A 15,519-nucleotide genomic window follows, 5' to 3' on the forward strand; every position below is an offset into this window, starting at 1 on the left:
ACATAGTTTTACTTTTTATAATAATTTTCAGTAAAAATACTTCTGTAGACTTCTTTGCTTTGTGAAGATTTTGGTTTACTTATTCAAATATTATCTTTTCATATGACTTCATTAAAAGTCTGCTTCTCTAGTAAAGTGCATGGAGGTTATGACCTACACTAGTTACTTTTGTGCTGTTGATAAACTTTGTATGTATAAGTATGGTACTTGCATTCCCAGTATTTGCATTAGTTACTATTTAAGAGAGGGCACCTAGAATTGAAAGCATTGATCTCTAAGTACTTGCATGTGAGTAACTTCAGTTCTGTGATTTTCCCCTGATACACAAATGAAGCTGCATGTCAGTGTTGCCAAGAATAAATACCCTGGGGTCACTTCTAATGCCATCTTCTAGTTAATTACTTAGCACCTTTAAACAAGACTCTTCAAGTGTCTTATGCATTGGGAGGCTTTTATATCTGATTTTTATTTAAACAGATTTTGTGAGCTAAAGTATATACAAATGTAAAATTAGTTTCACATCTTTTTGCGATAGGAGAAAAAGTCTTGTAGGCAATTTGCAGCGTGAGTCATAAAGGTAACTTGTCATTGTCTCTTGTTTGTTCTTCTGTCAGCTATTCTACATTAAACTACTTAAATATTTAATGCTTTCCCTTTTTTTTCTCTCTGATAGCATGGAGGAGTCTATGTAAAAAGAAGTGCCAAATTCAATGAGAAAGAAATGAGAGAGAAGTTGCGGACCCAGATGAAAGCTGAGACTCCAGTAAGCTTATACCTTCCTTCTCATTTCTTTGACTTTTTTAATGGCAAAGGCTTGTTGGAGAAAAGAGCCATGCCCGATATCCACAAACTACTAAGATGGTAATCATGGATTTGTTTTCTTTCTGTGTTTTTACAGTTACTTTCTGTGATTAGAGTGATACCTGTAATTAAACCGAGGAAAGTTTGACTGGTTCCTTATGACTGACAGCAGCTTTGTGGTGCTCTCTGTAGAGGACAAGGGAGATCTGGACTTAGAACATGAACTATAGTACCTCCCTTGAGAAACCTCTATTTCAAAAGAGAAACCCTCTGTTTCAAATGACATTTTGACTACTGTGTGCTTGTCAGAGACTGATACACTCAACTTCTAAAAGTCAAGAACCTTTCCTACCAAATGTTAATTAGTCATCACAATGATCAATCATTTTTAATAGCAATGACATGTTAGAATTAAATAACTTTGTCTGCTATGCCTGGAGGAGGGAAAAAAGCCCAAAACAAACTCTTGATAATTTTCTATTTGAAGAATGACTGTTACTGCCAAGTGACTTTTCTCATGACTCCCTGTATGGTTTGTGGCTCAGTGGTTAGAATCGCTGTGCTTTGCTTCCATTACTTGCTGTGCGTTAGATTTTTTTCTTCCTTTTTGGCCAAGCTAAAAGAAAACAACTGAGCAAGCCTTGATATAGAACAGTTAAACTTCCATTTTATTTAAAATTGTGTTATTAGGACTTAAACTCCACATATTGTCAAAACTTTTATATCCTGAGACTTGGGTAAAAAGAGTTCATGGGTTGTTTTGACATTCATAATAGTATTTTTTTTTCTTATTTGGAGATGGTGAGTTTATGTTTGTACATATGTCTCTTTTGAAAAAGTGAATTGACCTTGTGCTTACTGTGGGGCTTAAAGGAGTAAAGTGTCCCTATGTCAGCCAGTGCTCAAACTCATTTTGTCTTCAGTTAAGATTTAATATTATTTTTTTGTGTTATAATTGAGAAAAGAAAGTTCCAATTGTTAGCATATAAGTTAGGCCAGAAATACATTACAACAACTAAACAGTATCTAATCAATGATGTCCATGGAGAAGATGGTCATGTTCAGTGGTGGCAACCTGCACCCTCCCTTACCAGGGAGCGTCCTGGAATGTAAAGAGGTTGTATTGTAATGTAATGAGGCCTCATTATTTGCCACATGTCAGTGGTAAAGATTGTACTTGCTGTAAAACTTGGGGTGTAATGGAATAAGCAAAGGCTGCTTGCAGGATGTATGAAACATACTTGTAGTCAACCCCCAAAGCAATTCTTCCACCTGCAGAGTGCTGGTTAAGTTCGTTTTAGTTAGTCTGGATGAAATAAGCCAGCAAGGTATTTTCCTGCATAGGCCCATGGCTTTCTTGCTAGCTAAAAAGACAGGTTCTGCTTGAGTCTGGTTTTCTGGCTTCCCTCTGCGCCTCCTAAAAAGCAAGGGTTTGTTGTTATTACAAGGTTTACATGGTGGTAAGAGTCTTAATTCGAAGTCTGTGTTGAATTAATCTCCTTTAGAAAAATGTGCATTTTTCTTTTAATACAGTCTTGGGAAGATGTGCCTAGAAACTCTTCTGATTATGTCCTTGGAAACCTGCAAATGGTGTTCAGCCTTGCTGCAGTGTGTCATTTTAGCACAGTTGGAATGTAAGGAGAGGTTTAAGCATAAAGCTTTTCTTTAAAGATAAGAACTGATGTGGGTTCTGCTTTCCATGTGTTTAGTAAGTGAAATAAATCCAGAAGCTTCTGTCTGCAGAGAGTCTCTGTCCAGAAGTCTCTGTTTTTTCTTCTCCCTCCTGAGTTGTGTGTAGATTGAAAACCTATACCTAACCTATCAAAGCTAATGCCTAATAAATATGGGACCACTTGGGTACACTTGTTTTTTGCTGTTGTTTAGCTCTCTGGGAGTTTGGTGGTGTTGGAAATGAGCACAGAACCTGGACGTGGATACCAGGCAGTTGTTGCCATTTGTCTCATATTATCAGGTTTTGCAGTATAGAGAAATAAGTGCTTCAAAAATTAATTGTTTAAAATCTCTCAGTCAAACGTATAGGGAGTGACACTTAAATTTACAAAACCAAAGTTGTTAAAAGCCTGTTTACTGAGGCAAATGTTTGCATCTGCAGGGGTAAAAGACACAGACCACTGAGCTGTCATTTGAGGGAAGACTAAACTTCTTATAGCCCACTTTATCTGAGAATTTAAATGTAGATCCTCTTAAATGGCTTTTAACCTACAGTTACTACTGTGAGAAGAACATGATAACCTGTGTCCTTACTGCATTATTCATGGGGTTTTGAAACTTAGCATGACATTTACAAGCAACCATATTGCTTTTAAAATGAAGACATTTTGATTAAGTATGCCCTGAACTCATCAGCTTCATGCAAAAATAACTAATCTATGACTCTGGAATTTTCATGTGCTGTGTGGTACAGCTCAGGGTGGACTTTCCTCACTTTAGTGGGCAGCTGGTGTAGCTTAGTCATCCTGTGTGTACGTGGTGGAGTTCTTTCTTTAATGTAGTGCTAGAGATGAGCTGGCCTTTCAGCTGCTCAGGAAAGATTTATATACCAATAAAGAAGAGATGGACGGGAATCTGTGTTAAGGGTCACATTGTTATTTACAGTTTCTCTCCACATACAATTTAAACAAAAGAATCCAGATGATTAATGTTCAGTCTGTCTGGAGCCATCCCTTTTCCCATTAAGAAATTGAAGATGTGTAGGAAGACAGAACCATTCTTCTGTTTTCGTTAGCATAGCAAACTCTTTACTGCTTCACTGTGGACCTTTTTTTGTAAAGGTATGACAAGTAAATTTGAGTTAAAACTGACAGGCAAAATAAGGCTGCCTCCTGCCTCTTACATGCACAGTATAACTTGATCAGTACTCTGATGTGCCTCCTTTTGTGTAGACAGCAGTGGACTGCATGATTCTCCTTGTTCACCTTGTCTTATGACTTTCACCCACCTGTCTGCTACAAACAGCCCCTTTTCCTGCCCTCAGGTCTGCAGCTGGTCCACACCTCTTCCCAGATGCAGCACAACAGTGTCAAACAGACACAAAGCTGATAGCAGATTGAAACACTGTTGCACCTGTGTTTTCTTAGTGGGGATCTTAAACTAATGTATTTTCTTAGTTTTGGAAGTCACTTTGCTTTTCAAACTCTCATTGAATTGTATGCTTAAATGGTGCATTATTAGGACTTTTGTTGATAAAATTCACTCAAGATGTGATTTGGTTTAAAATTCCGTAAAATTTGACTGATTGCTAACAAATTGCAATCATGTGTCTTGTTGTGAGAGCAGAGACTGTCTCAGTGTTTAAAGAACCCTTTTGTGTTAATGTTTTAATGTAATCCACAGGTGAATGTAAGACCAATGAATGAGTATCCAGCTGTTACTTGATATGCTTAATCTACTTGATTTATAAAGAAAGATTTATAAAGATTTATAACTCTTCTGAACAGCAAACTATTCAATTTGATGAAAATGTCACTTCTATTTTTTTTATCATGCATCCAGAGTAGGAAATATGCATTCTGAGATGTGGGATTTAAACCTGTACAACCAATATTTAGCTGATTACTATGTTTTGGTTTTGTCATTCATTCAGTCATATGAAGAAATGCTAATCAAACAGTAAAAACATAGAGGTTACAGACACATTAATACAACTGCTGTGAGGCTTAAAGTAATAATTTTGTGATATAGTTACTAATTTGCAAATTCCTGACAATTGTAAATCACAAATGTCCTTGCCTGCTTTTCCCACATCGGCTTTTGTATTTTGTTCCAGTTATACCAGATAGGCTTTCTCATACCACATGTTTTTCAGTTACTGATCTGAGTGGTAATGTTTCTCATTTGATTCACTAGAAGCATACTTTCTAGGCAGTGTCTAAATGGATGCAGATGTGAATCTCTCTAGCTGTCAGGATACAATAGCAATAATAATAATAATAATATTAAAATTAAATTTGTGCATTGTGTAAGACAATTTTGAATTTCGTAAATTAAAATATTTGTTTTCCCTTTTTCACGAGAGCAGCACAGTAAATGCAAGATACCTTTAGTCAGTAGTTACCACTTCTTCATGCCCTATGTTCTTCTACAGAGTAGCATCTACTCACTCCAGGACTTTCTCCAAAGCCCTTGGCCACCTTTTCTTACTGTATGTTTATGGTTGTTCTGTATTCCAGGGACTTGTGTGTCGCTTTGCTTTTCCCTGCTCTGCCCACACCTCAATTTGTGGCAATCTGATCTGTCTCAGGACTCCCTCAGCTGCCCTATCCCCTCTCTGGAAGCACAACCCCTCCGCTTAGTGCCATTGCTGTTTCTGTTTGCCTGTGAGACCTTGACAGTGCTGGGGAAATTAAGCATTGCTGTTTGGGAGAATGTGGTTACCATCTTCCATTCATTGCGTTTGTGGGTTGTGGCAAGTGCACTGAGGACTCTTCAGGTAGCCTCTGATTGGCAAAATCCAAAAGACTTGCATCTTTTTTGATTTTCTGGCTCCAGCAAGAATCAGTAGGGTTCTACTAAATGAATCCTGATCCACTCCTTGAAGCTTTCAAATTGATGAGAGATACCAAGTTTGCTGACACCCACCTGTTCCACAGAAGAAATGAAAGTACTGCATACCTGAGCATAGGGACCTATTGCTTGGGTTAGAATTGGTGTCTCAATGAATCAGGGACTGTGGTAATCCAAAACTGTCTCTGCTGTTTTGAACATGAGCGCTGTATGTTGCACCAATAAAGTGTGTAACTTTTATGTAGCTAATTGCCCTAATTGAAAAGTCTGCATTAAAAATGGTCTAAACTGCAGCTAGTGTTTCTAGGCAATTGAAATATTTCTACAGGTTCTTATTCCAAGTTCAGGGGAGCTTATTTAGTTATTAAAATCTTAGAGATTTGTAGTTCTTACAGTCTTTAGAAGTAGTGCTTAAGGATTTAACTTCTGCTGCCCATGGTGGGAGAAAAGCCAGTCATACGAGTGGTTCTGGCACTGGCAGGATATCTTTGTCTTGTGCAGGACTGTATGTGAGTATAAGTAGGTCATCTATTTACATTCATGAATTCTACTGTTAAAACAGTCCTAATGAGCTATATAGTAGGTTATTATATGCTGAATTTAAAGAAAAGGCCACTTCTCTGTCTTGTTGGTGTGCTTTCAACTCAGAGATATTCAGGTTCTGGTCAAAAAACCTGTTTGGCTGCTTGTGTTGTAGTGGTTTACTAATAAGTAAAATACAATTTCAGTCCCTGGTTTGTGTTATGCACATAGGACTGGAGTAAGTCGATATTGTTCCCTGTTGTGCAGCCAGCTTTTGGGGGTGATTATCTGCTTTGAAGACCAGTAACAATGTTGCTTGCTTGTAAGTGCTGAGCTGTGTACCAAGAATGATATTCCTGTCCTGTATGCTTCACTTCCTTTGCTCTATGACCAGTTACAGTGGCTGTATTACCCTTTAGAGCTCAGCAATGCAGTCTTTAGTGGAGGTGGAGGGGTGAAACTGGAACAGCTCATCTTGAATTATCATTTTAAGCATCCAGATTACAAGTTTTGCACACAAGCACATATATGAAAAGAAAGAAAAATGCACCTGGCTTTGAATGTTATGTCCTTTCCACTACCTCTGAAAAGTTTTACTTGTTCACTTAAATATCTCAACATTATACTTCATATATGAAATGTATAGATGACTGAGGGAAGTGTGGACTACATCTGGGTTTCTTGTCCCTATACTTATGCTGCAGTTATATATGAAAAAGTAAGTGCCTTGACTCTTTAACCCATTTTCTTTTGTTACCTCACCACCAAGTCTATATGACTCTTGGATTTCTGGGGTCCTTGAACATTCTTGGACTTGCCTCTGCAGTCTGCCAGTTTTCCCCAAACGCACTGTACAGCCTTTCTCCTAACTCTCTTTACTGACACTGGTTTTGCTATTTTTGATGTTGATTTTCTTTATTTTTTTTTTCCCTATCAGGTGCTAGGCTATGTACTCAGCTCTCCTTTTTCTTGATCTCCAGCAGGCTTCTCTGGTTGGCACATTTCCTAGATTTCTTCCCACCTCTGCGTTTTAGTGCATCTTTCAGCCTTTCTCACTCTGGGGTGATTCTGGAGAGGTCATTTGCTGGGGCCTGTCTTTTGGCATTCAGCCCTTTCTGTAGCTGTTCCACAATCATTAAGTGCAAGTACCAGCACACTCTGATGTTCTGTCAGCCAGAAGCACAAAGTTGCACTCCTATGTGTCTCTTTTTGAGGTTTTATTTAACTTTGCATCTTAATGTGATGTGCACTCCCAATTATCAAAGTCTCTGTCTAATCACTGATAATATTCCTTGGACTGTTTTGTAAATTGATTATCTTATTTTCTTTCAAATGTTTCTTGAGACTGTTTTCTGCAAAGTTAATAAATTAAGTATTTACAGCAGGCATTTTATGAATGTGTCACGTTCAACTCAATAGCAGTTATCATTTGTGACCATAGTTTCTTCTGCAGATGAGCCCCCAATATGGAATTTTCACTGTTTAAGTGATGTTTTGCACCAGCTTTGTTTATAGGAGATTATGCATGACACACACACACAAAAAAAACCCCAAACCCCTCTGTTCTGTTTCAAAAGAAAATGGAAAATTATCAAATTTGACTCCTCCTATTTAGGTACATAATTTTACAGTCAGATCTGCAGATACTTAGGCAACGTTTGCCTATGTAGTGATTTGAGAACCCATAGATTTGGTGCTGAACAGGCAAGCAAATTAATTTACTTGGGAAATCTAACCTTGCAGACACGCATGCTTGAAGGAATGTGACTTTAAAGTTCAAATTACGCTAAACTATGAGTTTGAGTTCCTAATATTTTTAATATCCAATTCAGTGAGAGACATAAAAGGCACATAAGATCTGTCATCATTTCAATTAATAGTATTTCTAATAATGAATGAATTAGTGTATATTTCAGTATAAAGAAAGACTAGAGGCAAGATCACTATTTTTAAAAAATGGTCACTTTGTGATTTGTCTTTTCAAAATCTCTTAAAACTGATACTCTTGTTGGTATCAGCTGCTCCTGACTTGCTGTCACAAGTTCTGTTCACACATGCTGTCTCCCTTCCTAAATCACATGGAGTATATTCTATGGTGTATTTGCAAAGGAAATTATTATGAAGCTTGAACAGTAAGTTTCTTAGAGCTAAGAAATTTTAGCTCAAGTATTCTGATTTTCTTTTGATCCTTGCAATAATCAATGGTGTGAGATAAATACAATATGGACCTATAAAGTGTTGATAATTTCTGTAAAAGCAGCCAGTTTACATTCATTATAAGAGTTTGTCTGTTTTGTTTCTTTTTAAAATTCCACAGATGTATTTAGTGATTTTTCCAGAGGGGACTCGTTACAATCCAGAAATACCAAAAGTCATTGCGGATAGTCAATCATTTGCTGAAAAGGAAGGTAAGCAAAAAAATTTTGGAAGAATTCTTTTGTTACTGTGCTAACATATATTATATAAAATTGTTATGTAATGTGAAGATCGTGTCACCTTAACTGGACTTTAAAACCTGCATGATTGGTGTTTAAAGGTTTAGAATAGTATAAACTACTGTTCTGCTTACAAAGTAAGACTGAAGTAGTTAATATACAGACATTTCATGCATTTTACAATGTACAATAGTAACAGTACTCCAGAAGGCTACCTGCAGTTTCTACCTATAGCTGTGTATTTACTTATTTTCTTGCTCCTTAAGGTTGTAGGAATTGCCTACACTGAATCAGGGCACTGGTCTATCTAAGTCGATATTGTAACTCCAATTACAGTTGTTAGTCAATATAAAGAATATTTTACATAAAGCTTGTTGTGCCTTAAAAGAAAGAGTCTTACATCATTTCACTTTTAATTAGTGTTAGTACTCCTATAGCATTTTGGTTTTCTTCCTCTCTCACCTTCCAGTCTCACTGTTCCTTGGTTGAGCTTCATTCTGGAGCTGCTTTGATTATTGGCATTTTCTCTAACACAGATGGAATTACTTCCTCTTCAGAAAGGCTTGCAGAAAATCCAAGAGTCCCAGGATTTTTCGTATTTTTTCACACCATATCATATGCACATAAACTTTAAATCCAACAGTTCAGTGAACATGTTTCCTGATTTTGTTTTTTCCTGTTGACCAAAACTGAAATAATTCACTCTAAAAGTAAACAAAGAATAACAAATAGGTCTGGTAAATTCATCTCTGTGACACGCTGAAATGAATTCACAAGTCTGTGAATCAGCCTGTTGATATAATCAAGCTATTAAGTATTGTTAGCTCTTGTCCAAAGGATATATGGCTTTCTTCTCCTTGGGAAGAATGGAATTTGTTTGCGTGTATGAGCAGGAGAGCTGAAGTCATAAAGTGTTTGTTCATCGCTTCAGTTTCCTGTCGGAAATGAAAGTCAAATGTTTCATTTAGGTTGGTGGTTCTTTGAGAGTTCAGAAGGAGGGGACTGTTTGATAGGGTTTTTTTTCCTCACCTTCTTTTTCAGGGAAAAGGCTCTTATTGTTTTACTATTATTTTATTTCACCTTTTAATTAAATCTCTACAGTCTGCAAAACAGTAAAATACTGCTTTTGTGCTTTCAGAGCACGTTTGTTTCTTCTGCTGGTTTTCTCTCCGGTCATGGTCTGTTTTTATTTTGCAACGATTACTCCTTTTAAAAACTCTCATGACAAATAATTATTAAACAACAATTATCTCCAATTCTGTTGCAGAATCCTCTTGATCTCCTTCTCCCCACTGCCTCTGCCCCACTTTTTAGGTGGGGAGGATGGGAAGCAGTTTGTGCTCCCCTGGGGCCCTGCTCACTTGCATGTCCACGCAGATACAGATGCTCACGGGAGCTGGAGCATCCCTTGTGCAAGTGTGTTGAGAAGCAGGGGCTGACGCTGAGAGCAGAACCAGGCTGTTCTGAAGGCTGAGCCTCGAGTACGTGCCAGTCCAGGGCACATCCCAGTATGCTGGGTGCTGTGGGGATGGGGAGCTCCACATGGCTGCTGGCAGGATGTGATTCCAGCTCCCCAGGATCCCACCCTGGTGCTGGGCAGTGCTGCTGGCTCTGGCTTATGGCCTGCCCTCAGCAACCCCAATGTCCCCACGGTGCTGGCTGGGTGCTGGGGCTGCAGCATGGGAGCCACGGCCACAGCCTCACACAGCCAGGGGCAGGCTGAGCCATGGCCACGCTCCCTGGGAGCGCTGTTATGGGATGCTGCTGAGCTCCATCACAAACACCTCGCCATGCTTGTCCGAAAGATCCAGGAGATTTCTTACTTCCTACAGATTTAGGAAGGGTAGTAACGCACAGTAGTTCTGCCAGCCATAGGAATGAGGAGGACATACTGTAACCTACAGTTTAAATAAAATTGCACTTCATTCTTTGTACGGATATAATGAAGTCTAATAATTTAGTCTTGTCATCTTGTATATTTGTTACAGAGCATGGTGCTTCAGTGTGGGCCGTACTGACATGTAGGGGAATTTGTTTGCTTGTTTTGTACGTTGAAATGATTTTCCCCTACATTTTTGCTCAAGTTTATGTTGAGAAGATACTGAAAGTGTAATGTTTGGAAAAGTGGTTAAATTAAGAAGAGTTAAACTAGAAACCGATGTTAGAACCAGAGCCATTACCCCCAAAGATAACAAAGCTATTCCTAGAGCAAAGCATAACTCAAGGTTTATGATGCTGTCTGAAATATTGGTTTTGACATTAGTGTGTGTATATGCAGAGTGGAAGTATAAAAAGGCTTTTGTGGGATTTTACTTTTACTCTCTGTGAGCTGCATCCTCTTCTAGAGAAGATTCATTAGTTTAGGCAGAATTCTTGGGCTGAACTTAATTACCTGCTCTTAGTGGGACCAGTTGATGAGCTGCATCTCATAGCTTGATGTTCCTTTTTAAGTTTTGCATAGAGGAACTGGCTCTTTACAGTTGGTCCTAGGACCAGTTCAACAAAAAGAAATTTAAAATGAATTTAATAAAAAGCTGACATATAATGAAGTATTGTGCCATTTCAGCTATTATGTCTTCAGTCATTGATATGAGTATTTAAATAAATCTTAACTGCCTATGAATAAAATGGAAGGATATCAAGCAGCAAAAATGTAAGCTTTAAGCCCTTGAAAGAGAGGCAACATTTTAAAAATACCAATAATAATTCATGTTACAGTTTGTTTTGTCGTAGGGCTTGAGTTCCACACAAAATCTCAATTTCTAACAAGAACAGATTGTTTTCTTCTTTATGAAACAAGTGATTCAAACACACAGGGTGGGTCCATTGTAAGTTCTATCTACTGAATTGAATTCAGTCAGAATTAGCAACAGAAAGTTGGTTACTTCCAGGAATACTGATTTTGTGGTAATGAACTGAGAATGTTGTCATCTAAGAGCAATGCTAGTACCTCCAAAAATGGAAGGATTGGTCATACCTTTTATAAGTGGCAGAAGATTCCTCTCAGATCAGCTTCTTACCTGGGATAGAAGGTAACCTCAAAATATGTTTGTTTGATTGTACTGGGAAAGAAACTTGTTGACATTTAAAAATGAAAGCAAAAGTCTCTAAAACTAAATTTTTTGGTTATTTGTAGTAGGATTAATGCAGGAGTTAATCACAGAAAAAGTTGAATTTTGTGAAGTTAAGAGAATTAATCCAGTATTTATATTTTTTGCCCAAAATAACAATATTTGCTGACATTTTACAGCTACAACAAGCCACATAAGCCACGTTTTGCCAGAATATCAGATGTGTTAGGTTTTCTCATTTCTGGTGGAGACTTTCAAGGGGCATGTGTGCCGTGTAGCTGGATTTGAGCCTGATACACCTCGTTGTCCTCTCCTGGCACAAAGCAGGTGCTTGAGTGAGATGACTCCAGCAATTGCTACCAGGATGGGCACTCACATTCCCATAATGAAATATTTCTTCCTCTGCTCTCTCAAAGAACTAAGAATATGATGGCATGGGTTTTGCCCCTTGTCTTCTGATCTTTTGCATTCTAATTTCCAGTCTTTAAGTATATAGTCAGTAGTCGAGTTTGCTTTTGTTTTCCATTGTGTGGAAGTAGTCAGCCAACATGGTTCTTGTCTTCAAAGTCTGATGTAGTCACTCAGGTTACATATTGGTGATACCTTTCAGGCTCTGTTCCATGGGTTTAGGAATCTTAAAAGTGCAGGACTTCTTCCCCACTAGTCAGTGAGCTTGAGTTGCTGAGTCCAGTCTTAATGTGTAGGTGCACTCATATTTTCGTAGGGATTTAAATTTTGTCATAATAATAGAAGTGGTAATTTTTATTGGATCTACTTAATTCAAACTGTAAATCTTTTAAGCCTGGGTCTTTGTAATTATATTGGACTATAGAGAAAAATGTTTAGAAACCCTGTAATACACATGATGGCTATTTTTTGTGTGAGCTTCTGGTGTAAAATTTATTTCATTTGTATGTAGCCAAAATATCTATGTGTGGATTTCTTATCATTTTGTAGTAGTCAGTCATGGAATCATAGAATATGCTGTGTTGGTAGTTACCCATCAGGATAATTGGGTATGAATTGTGGCCTTGCACAGAATACCCCAAACACCACAAATTTCTTTGGTTTAGTAGAATATTAATTTTATCAAAATGTTAACATATGGCATTTTAAAAATTTTAAAATAAACAGAAATAATCCAAAACCCTCCTACTCCTAATATTACTAACTCTGAAAAGTCAAAGCCAAAGGGATGAGAAGCTTCTTAAATTTAACTTGGCTTGTTTTTGCTGAATGAAGACAAAACAATCTTCCCTGGTGAAAAGCGTTTTTGGAATTTTGTATTAATGTTCGATTTCTAACAAAGGTCATTTAATGAAGCAAACATTTAAGGTATGCATTTATTATCTTCTTTGGTTTTATGCAGAAAAGTTGCTCATGTAAATATTTTTTAAAGCTAAGCTTAGCTTGACAAATATGCTTTCTGCTAAGATGTTTGTGTATGCAGGATATGCTTATCTCAAAATTGTTTTACAGGTCATGTAAAAAAGAGGTGTTTCAATTGAGCGAATTGAAAATATTTCCCTTCTAGATCTTGGCATTAGTTTTTGATTGTATTCTAAGGCAATTCAAAGTATTCAATATCCTTAAAAGTTATTTGGAGTTGTCTCTAAAGAAAATAACTTTTGGTGGTATTTATTCTACACTTTGATGAAAGCAGGCTTGGTCTAAAAGTGCTCAGTGAGATGTGGACAAAGAATATAGTTCTAAAAAAGAGTAGATTGTGGACCTTGAGTAGCATTTGAGACCAATCATTAGAATGAAGTAAGGGTCTGTGTTATTAAAGGTTATACTTAGGAAATTAAGATAGGAAAACAAGAAGCTACATTGTATTTCTGTAGATACCCATTGGAAGAAAGTGTACCAATGTGTGTTGTTTCCCTTGTCTTGCTGTGGACTGGTTATGCTCTTCCTGTGGAGATTAGTTGCATTTCCTGTATACTTTAGTTCATGGTAACAGAAAATCAATTTTACTAGTGCATGCAGTTTTTTAATACTGTTATCAGCTGAGTCCTGTTTCTGTAAGCTGATGGAATACTAGCAAACAAATGGATGAGCTCTCCTACCATTTGTTATTACGTCTAACTATGGACTCTGGTTTCAATATGTAAAGCTTTGAATCACTGGAGGCATTCCAGAAAGCTGGTGGGAACTCAAGAGTTGGGTGAGTACTTGGGACACTGCACGTAACTACAGAGCTTTCTGTCTGATATCTTCACTGCACACACATTTACATGAAAAAGGAAAGATCTAATTTGTCTTGAAATCAATTCATCGGTTTTCACCCTTCTTTCAGTTTTTGTGTATTTGAAAGTTGAGTTTCAAGTACACACTTTCATGGGGAGGAGAGAGAGGTGTGGAGACCTCAAACTAATCCTGAGCTGAGAATTTTTACTGTTTTCTTTTCAAAATGTGGTGTGTACACATGAGGGGTAGAAATATAACTAACGAAGTCCAACTCTGAAAATATGGATGGTTGCCTGTACTGAACAGCTCTTTGAGTTTCTGGCCTGGATGAAGAGAAGAGGATGGCAATCTTCTACACAGACTTGTACTTAGCTACTATTATATGTTACTTTGCCCTGATGAAGTTAGATAAATGATGTTTTGTTCAGTGTCTTTTTGTTATTTTTTGTTTAGATGAAAAATTCAGTTCTATAGGTGTAAATTATTTAGGCCTTTGTACTTGCCAAAGTAATTACTTTATTTCATTCAGTTTTCTTCAGACTTTCTCAAGTAATTCTGCATCTTACAATAATGTAGCAAATGGATGATATTTGAAGTATCACTGCTCATCATATTTCTTCAGATTTTCTTTTTTTATTTCTAATGTCTATCATTCAAAAGTTAGAAGAGCAAAGCTATGGCTTTTTAAGGTAGAACATTACAATATAACTAGTATCTAGTTCATTTTCTTTGGCATTTAAAATAAAATCTCATGACCTTAAGTACTTTGACAGAGGGTCCTAACTGTATTGCACAACATTAAAAACAGTTTAAGCACAGTGTGTTTTGTGAATTGGATGCAGGCAGCTTGCCAAGGTAACTATACTGTAACTACTTGGATTTAAATTCTATTATGTTGATTTTAGCAAAGATCATAAGTAATTGCAAGAATATGTAGTAATGTTTTTATAAAACAGATTCTTTAAAAAGATGTGCTGAACTGGTGTTGCTGCATGCTTATCATGCAGCTTGTACTTAAGCTCTCAAGAGCTCACTGAGAGCATGTGGAATAGGAGTGGCTTATTCTAATTTTCACTTCATAGATTGTCACTGACCATCTTCATCACCAGAACTGGCCATGGATTAAAAAAAAAATAGCAGTTAATAGTCATAGATACCTAACTTAATAATTTGTCTAGATGATTCAATTCTCACAGTTTTCCCTTTTTCTTCCTCACAATATAGTTTGGTGAAGGGGAAGATGAGTTGGGCAGGAAAGGAATGACAGTGTTTTTAGAATATGTTTGGGAATTTGTCTCAGCAAGAGTTGTGTTGAGTGTCATGTCCACACTAATATCATTGCTGACACAGCACGAGAATATTCAGTGCTTCATTTACAGAGTAAACATTTTGAAACATAACATAATTAGCTGTTTGATGTAACAGTTCACAAGCTAAGAAAACACTACCACTCTGTTATGCTTCAAAATATTTACATGATCCATATAACATTTTGCATAGACAGTTATCACTATTGCCGGTAAGGCATGGAACAATGGCTTCAGAAGGAGCGCTGATAAAAAGCCTTTTATCTTTGCATTCAGACAAGGAGATTCTTAACAAATATTAAAAAATCAAGATAGTGATTTATATTGAAATTTTCAACTCTTAAGAATGTTAGAATGATGTAGAAACAAGCATTATCTTAAAATGTTCACTAGATATTTTCATATTGTTAGATCAAAGTATGTTTTACCCAGCAAGGGAGTTCAGTACAAAATCAGGACATAATATAGAATGTTTTGAATTGATTTAGCAAGCAGAAAGATATCAAAAGCAATAGCACAATACTTTGGTTCAGAAAAATTTCCTGTTCATCCACCAGGAACCAGTAGATTCACCAATGGATGGTTCTTTAAAAACGCACTGAAGAGTAAGCCACTGAAAAATAGGCTAGAAATGAAAAGCCACAATTTTATTCTGATACTTCTCTTTGA

General features: G+C 37.0%; 1 protein-coding gene across 1 annotated transcript in view; it reads left to right on the forward strand.

Annotated features, from left to right (window-relative positions):
* AGPAT5 (1-acylglycerol-3-phosphate O-acyltransferase 5) overlaps positions 1–15,519 on the forward strand; it is a 56,024-nt gene that overhangs the window by 20,129 nt on the left and 20,376 nt on the right. Inside the window, exons 4-5 of the mRNA XM_041477429.1 lie at positions 674–763; positions 8,165–8,255. Of these exons, the coding sequence (XP_041333363.1) occupies positions 674–763; positions 8,165–8,255 (181 nt within the window). The remainder of the gene's footprint in view (positions 1–673; positions 764–8,164; positions 8,256–15,519) is intronic.

Source organism: Pyrgilauda ruficollis, unplaced genomic scaffold (assembly GCF_017590135.1).
Source record: "Pyrgilauda ruficollis isolate IOZ18807 unplaced genomic scaffold, ASM1759013v1 scaffold40, whole genome shotgun sequence".
NCBI lineage: Eukaryota > Metazoa > Chordata > Aves > Passeriformes > Passeridae > Pyrgilauda > Pyrgilauda ruficollis.